Source organism: Aethalodelphis obliquidens, unplaced genomic scaffold, assembly GCF_003676395.1.
Source record: "Aethalodelphis obliquidens isolate GAN/ISIS:26980383/991018 unplaced genomic scaffold, ASM367639v1 scaffold48, whole genome shotgun sequence".
NCBI classification, from domain to species: domain Eukaryota; kingdom Metazoa; phylum Chordata; class Mammalia; order Artiodactyla; family Delphinidae; genus Aethalodelphis; species Aethalodelphis obliquidens.
In genome coordinates this window covers 2,793,922-2,817,638 of record NW_020837992.1, presented here as the reverse complement: position 1 = coordinate 2,817,638, position 23,717 = coordinate 2,793,922, and the positions used below count along the sequence as shown (strand labels likewise).

General features: G+C 52.2%; 2 protein-coding genes across 7 annotated transcripts in view; both read left to right on the top strand.

The window, feature by feature from the left end:
- The window catches only part of RAB7B (RAB7B, member RAS oncogene family), a 58,780-nt gene extending 36,967 nt beyond the window's left edge, over positions 1–21,813 (top strand). For 4 of the 5 annotated variants that reach the window (XM_027082796.1, XM_027082794.1, XM_027082795.1 and 1 more), the window contains one exon: positions 2,196–2,870. In XM_027082796.1, the coding sequence (XP_026938597.1) occupies positions 2,196–2,591 (396 nt within the window). In that variant the 3' untranslated portion in view covers positions 2,592–2,870. Of the gene's footprint in view, positions 1–2,195; positions 2,871–21,710 lie in introns of those variants that run through there. The other variant, XM_027082800.1, reaches the window with a different exon arrangement.
- A 15-nt stretch (positions 21,814–21,828) lies between these two features.
- The window catches only part of SLC26A9 (solute carrier family 26 member 9), a 28,297-nt gene continuing 26,408 nt past the window's right edge, over positions 21,829–23,717 (top strand). The window contains exon 1 of one of the 2 annotated variants that reach the window (XM_027082786.1): positions 21,829–21,919. The gene's annotated coding sequence lies outside the window, so the exon portion shown is untranslated. The remainder of the gene's footprint in view (positions 21,920–23,717) is intronic. The other variant, XM_027082784.1, reaches the window with a different exon arrangement.

The window sequence follows — 23,717 nt, the reverse complement described above, 5'->3', positions numbered from 1 at the left end:
TGCACCGTGCAGGGCTTCATAGACTGTGGAAAGGAGCATGGGGACTAACAGAGGCTCCCAGGCAGAAGAGTAATGTGATCTGAATGTGATTATGTTTTAGAAGAGATATTAGTAGTAGTAGTAGTTTAAATAGCATTGGAGTTTGTGAATAGTAATTATAACAATGTTTTTTTAAAAACATGTTTAGAAGACAAGAGACAGAGGGGAGAAGAGGTCAGGGAAGGCAGACATAGGCAGGGAGTAGGGACAGTGGTTCAGCAAATGATTTTTGCAGGTGTTTCCCTTCGCCTGAGCTTCAGCAGAATTCAGCCTCCTTTATCTTATATACCAGGTTAGCCAAAAAGTTTGTTCAGGTTTTTCGTAAGAGTGTACGGGAAAACCCAAACGAGCTTTTTGGCCAATCCAGTATACTAATAATGGGCTGTAAATGGAAAACACTAGATTTCCAGGGCTCCACTGTGAGAGGGATCAGGTTTCTTCCCCTTTCTCTTCCTACCCCGAAGAGAGAGGTGGCCTAGAACCCCAGGGCTGAGGGGACCCATCTGCTGCTGTCTGGAGCAGTCTGGAGGATGCTTCTTAAAACCAGCCCTTTCTCCCCAGGAGCAAGGCTGTTGATTTCTAGATTCAGTTCAGTCTTGGCCAGAATGTGGCCTGGGAGTCGGGCCTTCTGGGTTCTTATTGTGTAGCCTTGGCTGCCCTCTGGGAAATGGGCAGACAAACCCAGCCTCATCCCTGCTCTACTCCCATGAATCTGTGAGTAGAAAGAAGATCCCCACAGAGTAGGGACAACAGAAAGGGGAGATGGTACTGCTGGGACCTGGCAGAGGCCTCAGATGTCTACACCACCCCTTTTCTCCAGTTCAGATGTCTACACTGCCTGTCTTCTCCACCCCATCCCTTTTACTATGCTCCTACCCAGTCCTCTTCTCCCTCCTGGAGAGGAAGCTGATCCACATCTTAGGAAGCTGACAACAAGCAAAGGAAAGAAAACTCCGAGAAGGAAGAATTTTAAGAAGCAAAAAGATCTAATTTGAAAATTTCTGGACAACTGAGTAACCTCACCCATGCAAATTACACAAGATTATGCGAATTGTAATGTAAATCAGTGTACTGGCACATTTCCTCCTCTATTTCCAATCTCAGCTCTTTGTACCCCTGGAGGTGTCTGGGGTGAGGGGATCCTGGCAGAACCCCCGGTGCTGATGCAAAGCTTGCAGGTTTGAGTTTTCCAACCTCTCCCACTCCCAGACTGCCGATTTCTTTCTTTTTTTTTTAATACATCTTCATTGGAGTATAATTGCTTTACAATGTTGTGTTAGTTTCTGCTGTACAACAAAGTGAATCAACTATATGCATACATATATCACCATATCCGCCCCCCCTTGAGCCTCCCTCCCACCCTCCCTATCCCACCCCTCTAGGTCATCACAAAGCCTTACTTTGGTTCTGTTTCCCTCCACTCAGGCCACAAGGCATCCCTGGAAGGGACCTAAGAAAAAAGCCTTTACCAACCCCCAGCCCCCAAGACATCCCTTGTCCTAGTGGCTGGACAGCACATTTATGTACCATATTCAGAGATGATGGGGAAATTTTGAAGGAGGGAGGAGCTTAAAATAGACTTATGCAAATAGAGCTTCTTTATGCTAATTATATGCAAATACAGTTGGTTTTCTTTCCTTGGTCCCTGGAGCCAAGCAATGACTTGTCTATGTGCAGTGGACCGAAAAGAGGCCCAGAGAGAGAGCTAGAGAGAAGGAAAGGGAAGAAAGAGGCCTGAGAGCCCTGGCTGACAGCCCCCACCCCAAAGTCATCTGACCCCTGGGCAAAGAACAGCTGACAAGGCAGCCCAGGACGCCTGGAGGAAGCACAGAGCTCAGATGGGTGGGGGTGGGGAAGTATCACCTGTGCCCTGAGCTTTCAGGGCAGGTGCTGTCCCCTTCTTTCCCTGTGGGGAGTGCCTCTCACCACCTCCCTCCATCTGTATAGAGACTGTCTCTCTCTCTCTGCTATTATCTCCTACAATTGCTCATAAATGACAACACCCCCCAGCAGCCGCCCAGCACTTGAACCCCTTCTGGCCCAGGAGGCTTGCCTGAGGATTAGCTCCTCTTTGGAGAGTCCACAATAGCCCTCCATATCCTTTGTGCCACTGTTTGCTGCAAATATTGAAGCTCTCTCCTGAAACCCCATTACAGGCCATCGGGACAAAGGCTTCCCACGGGTCTCCAGGACAGAGCCAGTGCCAGGATGTTCCTCGATACTATACCCGCTGCCTCACCTGCTGCTGCTTCTCCAGTTACCCCCAAAGGGAAATAATCCACATTCACACCAGGCATCCCTGCGCAAGGCAGTGGGCAGGCAGACGCAATGGTGCTCACTCCCAGGCTTGCCCATCAGAGGGGAAGTGGGGAGCTGGGCCTTCTGGGGGTGAAAGGGGTCACAGGCAGTTGGGAAATGGAAAGATCTGGGGCGAGAGAAACTCGGGTGGAGCTGAGGACATAGCAGGTGCACCATGCGCTCCTTTGCCATTGGGCCCTCCCAGATGCTTTACCTCTGCCTGGAACATTCCTCCCTCCCTCTCCCCAGCCTAATTTTCGGGGGCTAGTTTTATTCATCCATCTGGTCTCACCTTAGATTTTGCCTCATCACCTCCTCCAGGAAGCCATCCCTGCTTCCCAAATTTAGGTGTCCTTCCTCAGTACTTGCACCTGGTATTATAACTGCCTGCTCACTCTCTGCTTCCCTTGTCCCTCCATCACCCAGACCTCTGAGGTCCCCAGGGCAGCTCATCATTGCGCCCTCATGTGGCACAGCTCTTAGAGCATGGCAAGTAAATATGGCTGAATAAATGAATGATTGAGTGAATTCAATCAAGTGTGGGCTATGCCTGGTCCTTGAGTCCTCAGAATTCTGACTAAAATGGTGTTTTAGCCCCATAAAGGGGCCTGGGGAGGGAAGGACCAAGAATCTCTCAGTACTTTCTACGGAGACTCCTCCATTTAGTGAAGGGCACTGGACTGAGTCCACCAACCAGGAGACACTGTACAAGTCTCTGATCTCACCAGAGCCTCAGTCCCCTCATCTGGCAAATGGGAAGAATAACACTGGGAAGGTGAAGTGGGAGAATGCTCTGAAAACGGCAAATGAGTTGATACACGAGCGTTACTTGAAGGGATGTGAAGGACCTTGGCTCGGGGTGAGGGGACCGCCTCACAAGAGGAAACAGAGCAGTTTTTCAGGTTGGCACCCAGCTGTCACCCAGGAACATGTGCTGGGTTGGAGACACGGGGTCCTGCTTCCAGGTCTGAAGGTGGCAGGTGCACCTCTTGGGAACCTCGGGAGGCAACCCTGGAGTCTGAAAGCCAGCTGGCCCTGCTTTTCCACCTGCCCTTTCACTCTCCCAGTTACTGTAAGTGAGAAGCCTGGTCAGACGGGCCAGGGGCTGAATCCAGCCACTTAATGGGCAAGTTCTTCATTTCTCTTTGCCTCAGTTTCCTCCTCTGTAAAACAGAAATAATCACAGTGCTACCTCACAAGGTTGTTGTTAAGAAGCTTAGTTGAGTTAACTATACAAAGTATTGAGAACTGCTTCCAGCACCTCACAAGCTCTCCATAAACACAAGCCATTGTTCCTGTCTGTCCCCGTACACACCCTCACTTTGTTTCAAGGAAGCACAGGGATCACCCTCCCATTTTACAGAGGGAGAACCTAGAGAGGTTCCACTGGAACCAGAACTTACTAGAAGTTAACAGTGATTCAGGAAAGGGAGTTAGACAAAGACCTAAGGTGTCCCAGTTTCTACTCCCATTTCCTTGTGGTTTCGGACTTGAATAAAATTCTCTCATTACTTCATGTCTATTAGTCCTGGCCACCCTATGAGTCAGCGACAGAGGTTTCTCCTGTGTCCCTCTCACCCTCTTAGCAGTGCTGGGCTATAGACACCCTCGAAAGATAAATAGTGGGATGGCTGATGTATTGAGAGATGGACAGCAAAGCAGAAGCAATCCCCTGATCTCACCAGGCTCCCCAGGGAAGCTGAACTATGGAGCCCAGCGCTCACCAGGGGTGTCTGGGAGCCCAGATGCCCAGCGGTGGACAGCAGTGCCCAGGTGACTCTGGCAGCCGCAGGGGCTCAGGGAGGGTACCTGACAGGCCTGGCAAGTTGGGCCAGGGGCACTGGTTCTGAGACAGGAGATTTCCCCAACAGGACTGTCAGAGGTGAGGGCAGCCTGGGCTGCTCAGCCTACCGACAGGTCTTTAGTCATATGGAAGGAGGACCCTGTGGAAATGTGGCGGCATGCCTGAAAACTGGCAAGCAGTCAACTCTCTAGATGTTTCCCTGCAGGAGCACGGGGGTAGTTGGCGGGGAATGGGGCACCGCCACCCAGGAGTCTGCCCTGGGCAAGCTCGCTCCACAAGGAGAAAGGCTTTCCAAACAGAAGGGACTCTCCACTCGACCTCCAGCTCAGGGGGACAAGTCCTTGCTCGTGGCTTCCCCCTATGCTAAGCAAGTACCAGGCATACAGCAGACAACAAAACACACCTGAGGAATGACTGAATGAACTGTCCTCAAAAAACACTGGGATAGAAGCTTCCACAGCCTCTTCCTGGACCCGTGTCAGGACCTCACAGGTCCCTTCCTCTCATCTCACCTCAGTCCTTTCAGCTGCCGTTTAATCTCTGATTGCTGGGTCAAGAGTCTAATAAATAAGCCTCTCTAAGTTCTTGGATGGTGATAAGGTGCCCCCTCGGCCTTCTCTGGAATAAGTAATCCTAAAAATATCTTTCATCACTTCCTTGGCTCTCCTCTTGGCCCATCTCCAAGGCCTTCCTCAAATTTCCTCCTTGGACCCAAACCTGAGTGTTCCTGGCTGGCTCTGCCAGGGAGAGAGCTCTTGTGTGAAGAAGCCTGGGGTGCGGGGGGGACGGACCTGGAGGTGAGAGCAATTTTCCGCTTCAAGGGCCTCCAGCCAGGGGATTGCCTCCCTGCCTGGGTTTCTGAAACTCTGCTCATTCAACCGGTCTTATCTAACTGCCACCAACCCAGACTCCTTCCCGGCATCCCGGGAGATGAGTCCCTCCCTGGCAGGGTACAGTGTGATGATCGCATGCCCTGGCTCTCGGCTCTCTCCCTTTACCATTCCTAAGAACTCCCCCAAGGGAGCCTGTTCGAATGCAGATTCCCAAGCCCCATCCTCAAAAATTCTGATTCCAAGGATCTAGGGTGACGCCCAACCAGCTTCGTTTTAGGAAGCCCCCCAGATGCTGACGGTCCAGGAATACTGCTCATGGACCATCTCCCCAGGAGACCAAAGGGTCGAATGAGAGGTGGACAGCTCCTACAAGGAGGCAGAGACCTAGTCTTGCTGCCCATGCCAGGCAAGAGGCAGATGGCGAGCTGGGGGCCAAATAGAAGCAGGATCTTGGAGCTGGCCACCTTGGGAAACAGAAACCCTCTCGCACCAGCCCCCAACTCAGGTCCCAGAGCATCAGGAAGCCAGAGGAGAGAGGAGCAGGAAAGCCCCCAGAGGAGAAGAAATGCTGTGCAGCTTCTGCAGCAACAGAGGTTTTCCTCCATCCCAGGGCAATGACGGGGCAGAGACTGGCTGCCTAGTTGATGAAGTCTGGTTGCTGGGTGATGGGGGAGGATGGGGCAAGGGGAGCGAGTGGCCCCTTGGTGACCTGTAAGGCTGTCCAGTTATCCCTCCAGTCTCTGCCTCTCTGTCTTTTGGAGTCATTCTGATCCCTGAAACTGACAGCCCAGCTCAAGGCTCCTGAGCTTCCTGACTGCCCCTCCAGGTCGCCAGCCCACAGATGAGCAGCAAACGCCCCACCATCGCCCTTTCACCCCATTGGTCTCAGGACCCTCACCACAGTCCCACAGTCCCGATCCACCCTTGATTCTGTCAGTCTCTGTGCAAACCCACCGCACCCAAGGGGAGCTGCCTTCTGGGCAGCCTGGTGGATTTAGCGTTGGGAGGCCTGGCCCGCTAACTAGCGGTGCGAGCTGGGGCAGCCTCCCGGCATTTCTGAGCCCCAGTTTCTTCATCTGTAAAGTGGGACTAATAATCCCCCCCTCCAGAGTGCCCGTGAGGATCAAATGAGTGCTTGGTCAGTCAAATGCACGTTCTGTTGACTAGACGTCCCCTGTTCAGCCTCAGCTGGCCCAGCCTCGTCACTCTTCCTCAGATACCCTCACACCTTCCCTGTACACACCCAAACCCTAAGCATCTCCCAAAGCCTGCAAACTCTAGCCTGCAAGGAGTTCTTCTATTGCTCCCCAAATCAGGGTCACCTGTCAGTCTCCTCTCCCCACCTAGACCCCATGCTCCCCAGGTGCAAACTCTACGACTTGCCTGTTTGATCCCAGCTTAAATGATCAGATTCCAAAGAAGTCAAATGTAATAAAAGACACATCACACAAACCATCCCCAAATCCATCCCTCTCTAGGGACCTGGAAACTAGCTGAGGAGTTTATAGTATCAGGTGATCTCATGGTGGGTGGCCCAGCACAGAAATTCAGGGTTGGGGGCATTCCAGTTGGTGGCCTGCCAATCAGTGTTCACAATTCCTATTTGGGGGTTTTGGAGAAAGAAAGAGACCCTCCCTGGTAGTGCTGGCCGCTGGCAGAGACCTTTGTGCTTACAGCCAGATGGACCGGCTATGAGGACCTGGGGCATTTTACTTTACTTCACTTTTCAGAGCACACAGAACGTTAGAGCTGGAAGGAGTCTTAGGAGCCAGCAGGTCCCACAGCCCCTCCCACCTCCACTTTACAGTTGAGGAAACAAGGAGTGTCCGGCCCAAGGTCACCTCAGGAGACAGGGACAGAGCTAAAAGTCCCGATTGCCTAGCACTCTGGTCTCACTGGGAACTCCACTGGGAGGGAGAGAGGCTAAAGAGCTGTGAAATGTACAAAGCACTCTAACATTTGTCTTTTATTTAGTCTCCTCTAACCTGTGAGGTAGGTATAATCAGTAGCATTCTAATTTTACTGTTGTGGAAGGAGGCTCAGAGCAGTTATGGTACCTGCCTAAGGTCACACAACTGACACATCTGGAGCTCTGTCCTTGGAGCCCATCATGGCAAGCTGTATTAGAGACCTGAACGCTTTTGTTTCATTGGGCTTAAGGGAAAAGGGCGCTTTGCCTCCTAAGTAGGAGTGGGAGAGTGGCCATTATAGGAGGTGGGAGGAAACCTCACTCCATAAAGTCTTACCTTCACAATATCCTGAGGAGACCGTCCCCAAAGTTACAAAGCCCCTGTAAGTTAATGAGTGGTAGCTCTTGGAACCAGGCAACATGGAGATCTTCTGTTCTTGGGTGGTTGCCTCTCTCTGTAGTCCTCCACCTGTACATAAAAGTCCCATAGCAGGGACAGCTGCTGTGACCCAGAACCTACTTATTCATTCACTTGCTCATTCAACAAACACCTACTGAATGCCATGCACGTGCCAGGCAGTGTGCTGGCACTGAGGATGCTCAAGTGACTAGGACAGTCAGCAGAGCTCCTGGTGGGGCTGAGGTCCTCCCCGGTCCTCACCTCTTGGCCATTAACCTATATTCTAGTGAGGGAGACAGATACATAAATAAGGACTTGACCATTCACTGTGGTAGGTGCTCTGATAAGGCTGTGCAGGGGCTCTAGGAGCCCAGGGAGGGACACTTGGTCCAGGCTGGGGGATGACAGATGGAGAAAGTGGGCTGAATTCAGAAGTGTGTGTAAAGGTAAGCCTGGCAAGGGAAAAGAAAGGGCATTCCAGGAAGAGGGTGCAGACAGCATGAGCAAAGGTGTGGGGAAACAAATAGCATGGCATGTGTAAGCTGTTTGTGTACACTTAGAGAAAGATCTGGAAGGGTGTATCCTCAACTGCTAAGGCTGGTTATCTCAGAAAATTAGATTACGGAGGCTTTTGCTTTCTTATTTGCACATTACCATTTTGTTTGAAATTTTTACAGTGAGCAGGAATTACTTTCATAAGCAGAAAAAAATAACACACAAAGAAAGAATGTTTTGTGTATGATAGATCTGAAAAAGCACTGTGTTTGGGGAGTGTAAAATTGGAGGAGAAAGTACAGGGAGCTGTCAAAAGTCCCCAGGGCCTGGAACAGCAGCGGGTCTGACTCTAGCCCGCAGGCAGTACCTGGAGTGCTCAGTAACTGGGTGAGTCCTTTCCTGAGAAGGCTCAGGGCAGCTGGAGCTGATGTATTCCACCTAGAGCTCCAGGGAGCAAGCAGATCCCTGGGGTTCTGGTGCCCCTCAGCTAAAGCTCCCACCTTCCTTTAGGCTGGGAGCCGTGCTGAGCTCAGGCGGAGAGGTGATTCCACTGGTAGCATGAGGGGTTCTAGGCTCCTAATCGGGGTGTTTCTCTTGGCCCCATCTCTGTTTCACTAGCTCACTCCCCAGCCTGGAACTGGGCTAGACCAGTGAAGGACAAAATACCTGAAGCTCTTTAAACAAGGTCATTTACAACAAAAAAATATTTTTGATCTTACTGACCTTTCAAAGGAATTTTCTATAGACATCATTTTTTTTAACACCCTCAGTATTAGTAGGCTCTTTCTCTATTTGTCCTTTGCCAGAGAAGGAGGAAATAACTTGCAAGCTGTAACTCAGGTATATCATTCAAACACACACATACACTTACAGTTCCTTCATCCATTCAGCAGGGTCTGTAGGAAGGGGCTGCAACAATGTCTCCAATCCGGAATAACCTCTCCTTCACTGGTGTTTGGAATTTTATTTTAGGCTTAGGTACTGCTCATCCTCTTCCTATAGCTTCTCCTTTTTCTTCCCCCCTACTACAAATGCCTGGGAAGATTAGGCTCAGGTTAGATCTCAGCAACTTAACGCAGGTTTGTTGGTGGTGCATATTTTCTCTGCAGAGATCTCAGACCAAATTGGTATTATTGGTTCCCCTGCTTAAAGAGCTCAGAAGGGGGAGGATGCCTGGGGACAGATCAGGGGGGTACGGGTTGGTGTGCCTTACCCATGCCCCCCTCCCAGTGGGGACTGTGAAGAGTCTCCCAAGAAAAGAATGAGAGAGGTCAGCTGTTCAGAGGAGGAGCTTGGTTCAGAGCCAGTCCCCAGTATGATCACTTCCCTTTTGGTTAGAACTGGGTGGAACTGCTCCCTCTCCCCTGAGGGGAGGTCTGCCTTCAGAGCCTCAGTAGATGAGGATCAGCTCCAGGAGACAGGGACATGTCTTCTTCAATGACACCGCTGATGACAGAGATGACAAGTTTCAGTATCAGGGTGGAAGCAGCACAGGAGACAGAGGGGTGTTTCAGAGAATATTTGATTTTAAAAGTGATGATGTGAAAAATCATCCATTACCGATCAAAATCACATCACTTGTGCCAGGAGACAAAACACATATTTGGGAGGCTATTGAGGGAAGAAAGGCGGATTAGGGGTAAGGCGGGGTTTCCCTTACCTAGCTGTGTAGTTTACAAAATACTCATGACCATGTCCCCCCAGACACAGGGACTCTGAATATCTAGGAACAAGGCCTAAGAATCTGTACATTTATTTTCTGAACCCTCCGGGTGGTTCTAAAGTACAGCCAAGTTGGACAGACTTAACTGTGGTTGAAGTGAGAGTGGAGGCTGGGGGAAAGAACCACTGGGTTAGGGCAGAAGGGGGAAGGGAGCCCAGGTCTGAGAGGGAAGGACTGGAGGGAGGAGGGAGTTCTGTGTCCCTTCCTGGTGACCTCCTGATGCTGAGATGAACCCGGACTTGTTTCAGAAAGAAATTTCCCACAGCTCATTCAGCCCCCCCCACCAGAAGCAGAGGCTATGATGAGGAGGGGGTGGGGATGGGAGTGGGGTTTGCAGAGAGGGGACCAGCCCACTTAGCACACTCTCCCACAACCAACGTCCTGATAAAAGGGCCAACTTGAATTTCCCTTCAGGGCCAGGAGAATGGACTTAGAGTGGTTTTCTGGGTCCCTCGGATCCCACTTCCCATTTCCCGCCAGTGCCTGAAACGCCTTTGCCCAAGTCTCAACCACAGGGCCTCCTGGGGGTAGGGGTCGGGGAGTCAGAGAACGCAAGCCGAGGGGAAAACCTGGCAGATCCCAGAGCGTTGTGTTTACTCAGCGATTCTGCAGGGTGTTAGGCGGGGATGGGGGCCGGGGTGGGGCGGCGCATATTACAAACAAACCTCAACACAGGGGGTAGTGGGATGCCTCATTCACATGAGCTTTTGAGGAAACACACGATGCTTCCCTGACACTTCTCCTGAACCTGTTCGGGTCCCCCCTCCCCCCTTTCCTAACTTTTGTTATTTTGAGTCTTCTGGCAGCTGCCTTTAGGTCTCTCAGTATGTTTAAACCTTTATTTAGTATGACTATTTTTTACATGTCAGCTCTGGATAGTGACACACCTCCCCTCAGGGAAGGACGGGAACCGACACCCGACAGATCAATCCGCCCCCGCGCCCCGCCGCGCATCTTTCTCCCATCACAGCATTGTCTGTACCCCATCAGAGTTTCCGTGCTGTACCCGTGATTAATTCTAAGAATGACTAAAAATCTCTGGCATGTATTTAAAGACGCTGCGCCCACTGAGCACATCGGCCCCTGCGGGGACGCGGTCAGGACTCCCTGTCCTTAGGGAGCCTCGGTGGAAGTCGGAGAGGCACAGGGCTGGGAGCCTGTCGGCCCCATTCGGAGATAAAAGTCGGAACAAGTCAATACCGGTAGAGGCAGCACCTCGGTGGAAGGCGGTCCAGTTACAGTGTAACCGGACTATCAGTTATCTAGTGTAAATGACTGGTTATCAGATCCTCCTGGTGTGGGTTAGGGAGGAGGGGGAGGACGAGAAGAAGGCAGAGTCCTCAGAGCCTGGGGTGGGAAGATGTAAGGGGTGGATGTGCCCCAAAGGGCAGCTCCTTCGCAGCCGCAGGAGGAGGCTGCGGTTGAGAAAGCCTGCACTCCCTCCACCGCACGCTCAGGTCTCCGGAGGGGGTGGGGGTGGGGGGCAGCCCTATTCACCTTTAGCCGTTCAAGGACACACAGAATGGGCGCTGAGATGTTGATCATGCCTTTGTAAACACGGTGTCCCTGCAGGTAATGAAGATTAGATTTGGGGACTTGTTTTCTGGTGGTTAGGAAAAAAGTCTGACTTTGTATAAAACAGACTGTTTCACAAAGAATGCAGGACTCATTATGCTAAGGGAAAGAAGCCTTCCCAAGAGTACCTATTGTATGATTTCATTTAGTGAATAAAGTTACAGAAAGGCCAAACTAATCTATGGTAGAAAGAAATCAGAAGAGTTGTTTGGTTTTGGTTGGGGGGGGGGTGGTACTTATTAGGAAGGGGCCTGAGGGGACTTTCTGGAGTCATCACCATGTGCTGCAGCTTGATACGGATTTGAGTTGCACAGGTATATGCGTTTGTCAGAACTCATCTCTGGCACACGAGATCTGTGCGTTTCGTTGTGTGTAAAACTTATCACGAAAGAAAAAGATAACTACAACAAATATTGACCTCTTGTTCATGATATGATGCTGACTGACGTACTGGCCTAGATGGATCCTGATGTCTGCGCCTCACTTTATTTTTTTATTTTGTTTTATACTTAACTATAGCTGACTTACAATATTGTGCTTCAGGTGTGCAGCTTCAGATTCTTTTCCATCGTAGGTTATTACAAGACACTGAACATGGTTCCCTGTGCTATACAGTGTGTATCTATTAATCCCATACTCCTAATTTATCCCTCCCCCTCCCCTTCCCCCTTTGCTAACCATAAGTTTGTTTTCTATGTCTGTGAGTCTGTTTCTGTTTTGTAAATAAGTTGATTTGTTATTTGTTTCATTTTGAACAAATTAGAAAGAAAATTAGAGGAAACTAGAAGGAAAATTAGAAAGGGTGGTGCTAATTATTCATATGGTAATAATTTTACAGTATAAGGAAAACAAGCAAAATATGGCATTTGTGTATACCTATCTTGCTTGTGAATGTTGTAGTCTAATATAATTGGCAAATTAATATTATGAAGTAGTTAGAGGACTGACTTCTAAGACAGACTGCTTGGATTTGAATTGGAACTCCATTATGTGTTACCTTTGCGTGCCACACACGGGGGTACACTTCACTGCAGTTTGTGAGCTTCTCATTGCCGTGGCTTCTCTTGTTGCGGAGCACAGGCTTTAGGCGCGTGGGCTTCAGTAGTTGTGGCACATGGGCTCAGTAGTTGTGGCTCGCAGGCTCTAGAGTGCAGGCTCAGTAGTTGTGGCTCATGGGCTTAGTGGCTCCGTGGCATGTGGGATCTTCCTGGACCAGGGCTCAAACCCGTGTCCCCTGCATTGGCAGGCGGGTTCTTAACCACTGCACCACCAGGGAAGTCCCGAGCACCATTTCTTCTTAATCTCAGTTAGTAACACAACTCCATTTCTCACCTACTTGCTAGTCCCAGGGAGACTACAAGACTAGAAGCTACCAACCCACAGGGTTCTTTCTCGACCCTAAAGACTCCCAACCCTCCCCCTACCTTCTCATTCTAAGCAGGAGACAGAGGTGAGGCAAGCAGGAGGGCTGAGCCCTCGTCCAAGGAGGCTCTCCTTAACTGGGGATATCAATTATAAAGATTCTGCTGTTGGAGACATAGAGAACCGACATATGGTTGCCAAGGGGGAGGTGGGGTGGGGAAGGAAGGATTGGGAGTTTAGGATTAGCAAATGCAAACTATTATAGATAGGATTGGTAAACAACAAGGTCCTACTGTTACAGCACAGGGAACTGTATTCAACATCCTATGATAAACCATAATGGAAATAAAACTGAATCACTTTGCTGTATAGCAGAAATTAATACAGCATTGTAAATCAACTATAATTCAATAATTTTTTTTTTTTTTTCAAGAAAGAGAGAAAGGGAAAGGGAAAAAAAGATTCTGCTGTTGGTGAAACACAGGGCTGGGAGTCCCAGCTGCCCCAAACTGGGATCCAGAGACTGGGTGTGTCTGATGAGCTGGTGAATCAGAGGCCCTCCAGTCCTCTATTTACAGGAGAGGAAGAGTTCCTTTGGTCAAGTCTCTGGGGCAGAGAAGGAGAACCCAGGAAATGGGCCTCTACATCCTCTCTTCTGAGCCAAGCCCTGGGGATCAATCCAGCCCTTACACAGACAGGGTGCGGGACTCCAAGCAGAGGCTGAAGGGGCTGTGTTCTCATCACACTTGGGGCCTATGTGTACGTTAAAGACTAAACTGCCGTGCAATGGAGAGAGAACCCCAGCACAGTGGATGGCAGAATATAGGAGTTCTTCTCTCCTACAGCAGTCTCAAGGTGAGCAGGCTACTGGAGCCCCCAGCTTCATGAGGTCATTCATGAGCTCAGATCCCTTCCGTCTGTTCCTTCCCCACTTGCCAGGCCTTTATCACCATGCATGGTAGGTGCTAGGTCACCAGTATGGCTGGTGGAGGAAAGAGCGTGGAGAAGACACGCCCAGCACCTTAAGGCCCAGACCTGGAAGGCACTCACCTCATTCTAGGCTGCATCCGCGAGGGCTCAGTCACGGGGTGAGGGAGACTGGGAAATGGAGTCCAGCTTGCTGCTGGGTGCCTCACAGGAATGCTGGCTCTGGTGGTAGAGGGCTAACAGTCTGCACCACGGCATCACCAGGGTTGGGCCAACACAACGTGACACAGACTGGAGAGAAGCCACCACCCATGCTCCTGCGGGACACATGGAGTGGCTGCCAGACACAGCGTGCACTGAGACATTGGAGCCTCGAAGGCGGGAGCTCCGGGAAGCCGCAGAGCAGAACTCCCCGGAGGAGCCATCTCTCCATGGTGAGGGGGCAACAGACAGCAGGGATGAGTTTGGAGCAGAAAAAGCCACCCAGAGACCCCCGGAGACTCCCAAGCCTACCCACAGGAAACTGCAACCCAGGAGGGGATTCAGGCCCTGAGTCAGAGGGAGGGGGTGCAAGCAGGCAAAATGTGGGTAAGTCACAGTATTATGGGCTCACCAGCTGGTGGGGTGTGGCTGCAAATGAAGCACCTCTTTGGAACCCTGGGACCTTCACAGAGCAAGGCTGAAACCACAATAAATGATGGTTCTTCTATAAGTGCCCTGCGGCAGGACCCAGGATGGGCTCTCAGTCAATAGGTAAGCACTCATTTTAATAGGCTTAGTAGATTTTGGTCTGTGAAGGACACAAGAGAAGCAAAACACCCAAATCCTACGCTCCAGGAAGGTAGGCTCGTGTGAGCCATCAGAGCCAAACCCCTAAGAGCACCTGGTCAAGTGGTCAAGTGTCTCGTTGCGGTTATCACCTGAGAGAACTACAGGAGTGTGAGTGCAATCAGAGCAGACAGGGCCGGCTTCACGGAGGAGATGTGGTCTGAGCCGAAAGACCTGGAGAACTGAGAAGGGAAGGGAGAACATTTCAAGCTGCATGGGGACAGCGTATAAGAGAAAGGACAAGGTCGGGGCGGGGGGCCTCTGGAAATTGCCAGACCCTGTGCTAAGTGCACTTCGTGCGTTACCTTGCTTAATCTTCCCGATATCACTCTGAGGTAGATGCTGTTATTCCTCACATTCTGAAGATGAGGAAACTGAGCTCAGAGAGGTTCCGTAACTTGCCCATAATCACACCGCTTATTCCTAGGGAGCCAGAGCCAATCCCAGGACACTCTGGTGGCAGAGTCTGCTCTCAGCCTCCTTGCCAGGGCCAGCAGTGGCGTCAGAACATCCAGGCGGACTTGCTGCTGCTCTTGGCAAACAGCCCCAAGGGTCACATCCAAGGCCGACGAGGCCCCACTGCTCTGAGCTCCCTTCTCGGTGGAGCAGTCCAGGTCCTGCCCGCAAGCCTGGCGCCCTCCCTGCCCCTGAAGACGTCTTCAGTGGGAATCACAGCCAACGAATGTACCAGCAGGACAAAACAAACTAAATGCTCAAGAGGCTCCCGGAGAACAGTGAGGCTCTGTGAGCAGCCCAGGCCGGAGCGCAGCCCTGGAGGGCTGACAGGAACTAGCCCCAGCCAACTGAGTTGTCCTGAGGATTCCACAGAACCCGTTCATGCTGTGGCCTGTTCCCTGCACTCCAGGGCGACAATGTGTACTTCTTGAGCCTTGGACCCCAGAGCCACTCAGCCACCCTCCGTCATACCCACCTCTGCCTGTTAAGCTGGGAGACCCAGAGAAGTGCTCCCAGCTGAGGTCCCAGCGGGCTGGCCCCTGGTCCCCTCCTGCACCGTCACACTGGGGCCACATTCTCAGGGAACTCCATGAACGTCTCACACCCCCCTGACTCCCAGAGGGAGAATGGGGTTCAGGCTGGTCAGGACTGACCAGGCTGAGAAACCCCGAATGTGTCCCAGGCTGAAGCCCTGACTTGGTCCCAATCCCCCACCCAGAATGGACAAGCCCTTTCTTTAGGGCTGAAAACCTACCCCTGACCATGCTCCTACCTCTGCCTGAGCCTGTTGTGAGTGGTTCTGGGGAAGGAGAGGGAGGAATCAGGGTGCTGGGTGCCCTGACCTTGGAGGGTTGAAAAAAACACAGCAAAAGAGGCTTACTTTGGGGATAATTTTCTGGACTTGTCCCCCAAACACAGCCCCTGGGGAAAAACTCAGGGTAGACACCTTCCCCTCCACCATCCCTTCTCTCCAACATGAACTGAGGGGAGTCCCAGCTGCAAGACTCTGTTCTCGCAAGGGCTGCCCACACCTAGTGCAATTCAGCCCTAGAGAGTCTGGTTTATTCCTTAGGCAGGAGGGCTCCAGGACCCAGAGGGTGAGGGGACTCACCCCAGCCCACCCTCCCTCAGCTACAGCAGGGCGAGGCAAAGCACCACAGGCAGAGGGTCATCAGGGAACGTGTGGGATGAGGAGGGAGCAAAAGCAAGGGTGTCCCACTCCCTTTCAGGAAAGCATCCCTGTTCTTGTTCAGCACCCACATCACGGACACAAACACCCACATCACGGACACACACACCCACATTCCCACTCACACACTCTCCACTTGGCACCTCCCAGAGGCAGGAGGGGCATAGGGGTGGGAGCTCCAAGGTCCAGGTACAGATAATGTCCTGATGGTTTTGCTCTGTTACAGCAACCTGGGAGAAGAGCCTTCTCGAACCTATTCTGCCACGTGGCTGCATCCCTGGGAGACTGGGAGGGCAAGGCCTGCGAGTAGGAGCTCAACACTCCTGGCTCTTGAGACAAGGGAGCAAGGGTCATTCATGGTGCAAAGGTGATAAAGGTTGTCACCTGGCTGGGGTGTGGCCAAAGGGCTGAGAGCAGTGGGTAGTGGAGAGATGATGGAGATGGGCAAACGGCCGGGCGGTCATGCCTGAAGGAAAGGAACTTGCCTTACAAAAGCACTTCCTTTCTGCCATGTGTCCCCTTTTACAGATGAACAAACTGAGCCTCAGAGAGGTTAATACTTTGCCCGCGATCACATGACCAGCAAACCCAGAGTCAGGATCTCAGCCTAAAGTCTTTGTTCTTCCCACTATGTCCTGATGCTTCTCAAGTACATGTGACACAGTCACTGACTTAAAAGAGCTGTTAGGGAGACAACACCTAGAAGACATAGAACACCTCACCTTTGGCTGGTTGGGGTTCAGGGAGCACAGCTGTCAGCACTTAGCGAAGAGAGGCCTGTGTGGTCAGGGGTGATGGGAAGGAAGATTTGGGAGGACTGGACTGGCTGGTGAGTGCCAGATACCTTCCAGTTTTACTCTCCTGGAGAATGTGGGATAGGAAAGGGGAGACGGGGAGACATCATTTTTATCGATAACTTTCCAAGGTCAACAGAACTCCATCTTCTGACCAAATTCTCTTGCTGCCCAAGCTAGACCCTGGAGCTAGGGCAAAGCCCTGGAACCAAGATTGTCAATTCCATGTTTCTCCAGCTATCTCAGTTCTCCTAGAATTGGGGGTTTAGTTCCTCTATACCCGACCCTTGGAGGCAGCCCCTACACCAGGTTAATATGTGCTTGGCTTACGGGCCCGAAGCCAGAATTGCAGTCAACATGAATCGCCTGGAACTCGCCCCCTCCTCACCTCCAGCCTCGTTTGCAGCATTCCCGGGGCAGCGTGAAGTGCCTTGAACACCTTCACCCAGTCCACCAATTTCTGGTTCTGAGCAGAATCGTCTCCGTGCGGAGGCTGCAGGACCAGTGCACCTGGGAGCCTCATCCCCTGGGCTCCCAGGCCCGACACTGTAGACCTGTTTCCCCCAAACCTCTCCCTTAACAAAGTGGCTGGTGCCCGACGAGCAGGGCAGTCCCTCTGCAGCCAGCACTCTGGATATCCAGCGTCTCCGGAGAGTGACCAAGCAATACTGAGAAGGAAGGGGGGAGGGGTCACCAAGTAATCTACCCGCTTTGTGGAGAGAGAGCTTGGTTCGGGCTTCAGGGCCAGGCTGGAGAGCTAGGCTGGGATCCTGGGTCGAGTCCTGCCTTGGCTCTGACATTGCCTCTCTGGGTGACCTTGGGCAGGTCCCTCCCGTCTCTGGGGCCTCAGGTCTCTCATCTGTAAAATGAGGGAGGTGACTCAGAACCCTAAGACCCATTCTTCTTCTCCCAGTTCTATGGTTCAGCGACACTCCCGTTCCTCTGGCCTCAGATGCTGGGGGGTCTTGGCCAGCTCTGGTCTGACTTTCTCCAGACAGTTCCTGTCCTTACCCTCCACCCTTCAGAGCCCACCCTTAGGTTCCTTCCAAAATGCTGTCCCTCAGCCCTGTGACCATGTGTATTCTGGGAAGCCTCCCTCTGCCTACTCTTTTCAGAGTCTTGGCCTTCCGAGGACTGGCTTTCATAGGTCTTGGTCACCAGTACCTAGCACAGTGCCAGGCACATGGCAGGAGCTCAGGTTCTCTGAGTTAAAAGACCAAACACAGGTTGGCGTCACTGCCACTCACCTCACCTCCCCTGTCTCCTGACCGGTCTAAGATGCTCATCGCTGGGGCACTGAGCCCCTGGCTTCCCTGGGAAGAGAGGTGAGAACTGGCTTCTGCTTGGGTATCTCTGCAGACCTGCCAGATCCCGTGCACTCAGGAAACTGGCAGCCACAGGGCCAGGTCAGATCCTGCCACTGCAGGCCAAGGTGCTGAAGATCTTTCTGTCTCCAGCCTTGAGGTGTTTGCTTAAGCCACTGGGCTGCTCTGCCCAAAACATGATCCTGCCCACACCCTTGGCCCAGGCCCCATGCAGGGCACAGGTGCAAGAAGCCAGCAGGTGCAGATAAGGCCAGATGTGGCAGGATTCATCTCCTTCTTGGGGTCTAGCCTCAGTTTGATAATCTGAAAACTAGCTGTTCCTTAACTGGACCAGCTCAAAGGTGACATGTGTCAGGAGGGAACTTTATCAATACTTTGGCTTTATCTGCGTAACTCAGTAAATCCCCAAAATCTGTTTGGTATGAGTGTATGTGTGTTTGTACACGCGCGCGCTCTAAGATGTGTTGAAGAATAGGGCTGGAGCTCTGGTCAGACGGGAACTCAGGGATGGGCTTTAAAGAGAGAACCTGGAATGGAGTTGGGAGTCAGACTCTTGGGGACAAGATGGGACTCTCCCTATAAAAATAGTGCTTCCAGGACAGTCCCTATCCCACTTCTTCCTGGGAGTGGCCACGTGGAGTTTAGAACTCAGGTCTCAGGCTCTGGACGTGATAGGCCCTGCTATGTCCCCTCCTGGGGAAAGCCTTTCCCAACCTCACCCCATCTCCTCAGCCTCTCCTCTGCATGGCCATGGCACTCTGTGTTCCCATGTGACAATGGTCTCTTCACCTCCCTGTCTTCCCCCCAGAGTGGGATCTTCTCAGGGCAGGGGATGGGCCTTACTGATCTCAGTATCCCCAGGGCAGCATCCTGGCACTGGATAGTGGTTTTTAAGTGAATGAATGAATGGATGAACAAATACAGTTTTCAACTCTAGGGGTGAGGCTGGAGTAGGTTGTTACCAAAGGAGAATCTATACGCTCCAGAGAAAGGTATAGGGTTGATGCTTAAATGCCTTCACCATGAAAAACAGGCAATGATTTAACAAAAACCAAGACTGTGAGCTGCTAGGATGTTGATGTGCTCTTTGCCCTTTGCTCTTGGTTTCTGAGTCTGCCTCTTCTTCTCTGTGTTGTCATTTCTGCCATCTGTCTGTCTATCTCTCCATAGCTTTGTTTTCCCTCCACCAGCCCTAACTGTGTCCCATAGTTTAATTCTATCCAAGATACCCTTTTGAGTCATCAGCCTCTCTCCCTCCTGTCCTCTGCTTCTCCAGCCTCTGGTCTGGCTTCCTCCTTCCTGGGCTTCCCTCCCATGACTGTCCCCAGACTCTGAGGCCCCTGCCCATCTCCCTTGGTGACTTCAGAGAACCCTCGTGGCTCATCTATGCTTTCTGTCTCTATTATACAAGATCTACCTGCCCAGAACTTCGCTGAGACAGTTGGAGAAGGATTAGGGAGGACAGTGAACAAGTTCCCAGCCCCAGAACATATTCTGGAGGCCTCTGCCATCTTCATCCAAGTTACCTTGGGAGATATACCTGATGGGGAGGCTGAAAGTGTCTAAAAGGTGGAGTTTTATAAGGTGACTGCCAGCCTTCGCTTTGTAGGTTCAAAGATTAAAGTGATAATATGGACTAAGCATAGGATTTGAAGCCATAATATCCAAATTAGATTCCTGCCTCTTCCATCCAGGTCTTTGTGACCTTGGGTGAGTTATTTCACTTTAGTCAACCTGTTTCCTCCTCTGAAAAATGAGAGTAACATGCCTACATCACATGGTTGCTATGAGAATTAACCCAGATAACCTGTGTGAAAACCCAGTGTCATTATCAAAACATTGTCAATCAGACTCAGGGGAGACTGATTCACATGAACAAAACTCACATTAGACCAATCAGTAGACCAGAATGTTCATGGGTCATTTAAAAGAGAGAAATGTACCTGCAGGCATCCCCAGATGCTCCAGTAATTGGGCAGTGCATTCTCTGCACTGAAGGAACCAAAGTACAACCAAAAGGTTTCCCTGGCAGGCATGGTATCCAAGCAAGGGATCTTAGTTGTTTGATCTTGGTGACCGCTGTCACCTGGCTATAGGGGGAATCTGATAACTTGTCCACTCATAGTTTAGAACAGGTCACGCTACCCATGCCACTGGACAGTGCTGGAGATGAATGGGCAAATTCTGGCCCTCTGGTTCTACTTTGTTTGAAGATTCCATCACACAGTCATTCATCCATTCCACGAATCTATATTGAGCTTCTACTAAGTGCCAGGCACTCGGCTATGTGGTAAGCATACGGAAGTGAACGAAACAGGCGCTTCCCTGCCCTCCTCATGGAGTTCACAGTCTTTGGAGAAAGACTGACAATTGAACGCATAACTTCCATCCATTGTGATCAGTGTACTATTACCATGGTGAAGCAGAGGGAGCCATGGGCACATGGCAGCTAAGCCAGCGCAGGGGCCTGGGGAAGGGCTGCTGGAGGAAGTGTCCACCTGCCCTCAGCAGGTGGCAGGACATGCTTGGGTGGCTTGCCTTCCAGCTTTCTTCAGTCATGTTCAGGCCCCTAGGTACACCCTGACAACTCTGAGTGACCTTGGGTGTTTCCTTAGTCCCCACAAGCAATGCATCTACAGACTCTCCCTTGGGCTGGGCTTGCAGACAATTCATTCTTTTATTCATTCAACAAATATTTATTGAGTCCCTATAATGTGCTGAAGCTAGCTCATTTCTCAGCGGGACTTTCTCCTTAACTTCCAGGGTGCCTTACTGAAGCCCCCTGTACTGATTCCAGCCCACCTCAGAGCCTCTGTTGTCTTCTGGAGAGGTGGGAGGACAGTTCAGGCTAAGGCAGTGCAGCCCCAGATGCATGAAGGAAGGGGCTCCTGGCACCAGCTGGGGACTCCCCTTCTCAGGAAATATGTCAAGAAACTGCCCCAACCCAGCTGTCTGCCCTTTCTGAGGTTCTCCCACCATGCTCAGTGAGCACGGGGTGGGTGGGCAGCTCTAACCCAGAAGGCAGGCAGCAGCCTGAGCAGAACCACAACCGAGGTGGACATTCATTCATGGAAATGACAGAGGCCTATGAATTAGAGATTTGCTAGCCTTCAGGTCGCCTTACATATCATTGTTGTAAGTCCAGTTTCTTGAGCGCCTTTACCATATCCCAAACCCCCATGCACCCCTTGCACCCTACCTGGGAAGTTAGGAGGGCAAGGAATACTTTCCCCATTGCACTGCTGGATAGATCAAGGCACAGAGCTTACAAGTGACCTAAGGCTGAGGACAGAGCTGGGAACCAGGTCTCCACCACTGCCCCAAACCTCTCAAGGACCCTCAAGGCCTTCCAAAACATGGCTTGTGGCCTTCCTCAGGGGTGTTCAGAGGTCTACTGTCCCCCTTCAACACCCCCCTCTCTCCAACGTTCAAAGCAAGCAGCCCCAGGACCCCACCTCCCTGGGGGCCTCAATGGGTCCCATTGTCCAAGAAGCTATTTGGCTTGACCCCAGCCCCATAAGCAACAGGACGCAAGCTCGGAGAGGGGTCTGCCTTGTCCCCTGCTCAGCCTCGGCTGGCCGCCTTGGGGGAGCCTGTGAGGCCGGGGGCCCCGCTGAATGTGACCTATTGTCTTCAGGGTGGATTTAGGAAGTGCCAAGCTCCCATCAAACAGCCCTGCTCCTCAGGTAAAACAAAAAAAGGGCTGTTCATTTGGGACCTTTCTTCCCTTATCTCCTTTTCCTATCTCCTCAGGCTTAGCTATGGTGTAGTGTTCAAAACCACTTCCCCTCTGAGCCAATCGGAAGCCGGGGCTCACCCTGTGGCCCTGAGGTAAAGTTATTTATAAACGCCTCCCTGGATTATTTGAGCAGAGCCCTTTCGCACACCTCTGGAACACCTTTCGGCTGCCCGCTCCCCAGACACACCTGCAGCCCTGCCCAGCCGGCTCTGCTCACCCACTGGTAAGCCCCACCCAGCCCACCCCCTGGGCTGGGGGTCATCCCTGGAAGAGGGCGGGCACCGGGGGCAGTGAGAGGAGGGATGACAGGAACCAGCCGATCATGGCGGTGGCTGTTTGCCAACCTGGGCACAAGTGGGAAGGAGGCTCTGGGCCCCCTGGGTCTGAGAGCAGCCCCCAGCCCTTCACCTCAGAGAAGCCCATTGGGTCCTCACTCCCATGTCAGGACCTCAGCTGCAGGGCAGGGGGCCGAAGGGAGCTTGTGGGATGGAAGGTCCGGTGGAGGAGGTCTGCTGGACCCCCAAATGGGGTGAGGAGAAACAGCCAGCTCCTTTGCAAGGGCTTCTTTCCTTTGCAGAGGAAACAACAAAAATATTGGAACTTCCTCGGGGCGCCAGCCTTTGAAGCTGCTGGCTGCACCTCTCCCTTTCTTTTCAAGTCTTGGAAGCCAAAAGCTCTTAATGCTTGGCTCACCGGCCTGCTCTGTGTGGCTGTCTACCCCCTCCTTCTGCCCCCCAGACGTCCTCTTGCACTCGTTCGCTTCTCCACCAGCTCGAGGCCCCTGCATGGGCTGCGTGTGTCCCCAGTGTCTCCATGAGTCCTGAGAGGTTGGAGGAGGTGGAAGGAGGGGAAAGTGAGGATTAGGAGAGGGTGAGCAAGGGACTGGCTCCGTCAGGCAGGCAGGAGCAGGACCCAGGGACCCGACTCCCAGGTGCCTGCTTCAACTCAGGAGGGGTGGGACCAGCTCCACTGGCTCCCAGCCTCCTAACTCCTCATCCTGCAGCTTTGAGGGGCCCCAAATCACCCTCAGGCAGTGCCCCCACTCCTCAAAATCAGCCCACGGGCTCCCCAGGCTAGGCCAAGCAAATCTTCTATCATTCTAGCACAACCCACCACCACCACCACCACCCCCCGCCGCCATGACACTTGACTCCACTGGGTCTGAGCACCGGGAGGAAGACCAGCTTTAAGGCCGTGCCCCTCAGGGTGGCACAGCACCCCAAGTCAGGCAGACCAAGAGGGGGGCTATCCCCCCGATGGCTTCACTCACACGGACACCCCTCTCCCAGAGCCCCACGGCCCTCCCCAGCCCTCCCTTGGCCCTGGCGTTCAGAACCTGGCAGGACCCTCCTTGGGCAGCACCGAGACCAGCGCACATGGCTCCTTCACCACCAGGATGGGCTTCCCGGGCACCTCCCAGAGCCTGGTCGACTGTCCGGAATGCTCAACTGTATAAAGCCTGGGGGTAGAGGTAGACTCCTTTTTTTATCTCTTGATGTCCAGAGTCTTCCCAGGGATGGGCACATACCAGGCACTTAGTGAGCGTGTGCCGAACTGAATCAGACAACCCAAATCTGATTCCAGTGAGCTCCCTGAGGGAACGAGGGACCAGCTCAGCACTGAGCAAGCTCTTCATTCCTTGAACCAGAGCAGCGGGCCCATTACTGGGGTCCTTGTACACTGGCCTACTTCCAAGTGAGACTCACCCTAGTCTCCTTACAGACCTCTAGGCATCTAACCTTAAATGTCCATTTCGGGGACCCATGACCTTGGTCAGGTCTCACTGCTGGAAAATGCCTTTCTGCTGGAGCTTATTTCCTCAGCCCAGCAGCCACCCCCAGCAGGGAAAGCAGAGAGGAAGGGGTGAGCAGGCTTAGAGATAAAGAGTGGGGATTTGGGCAGGTAGCAGTGACTCTCTCCCCTACAGGGGATACCAGTCCCTAGAACAGCCAGAGAGCAGGAAGGCAGCACAGGGACATCTTGTGCTCCCCTTCACATTACTGGATTAGGCTGGGATGAAG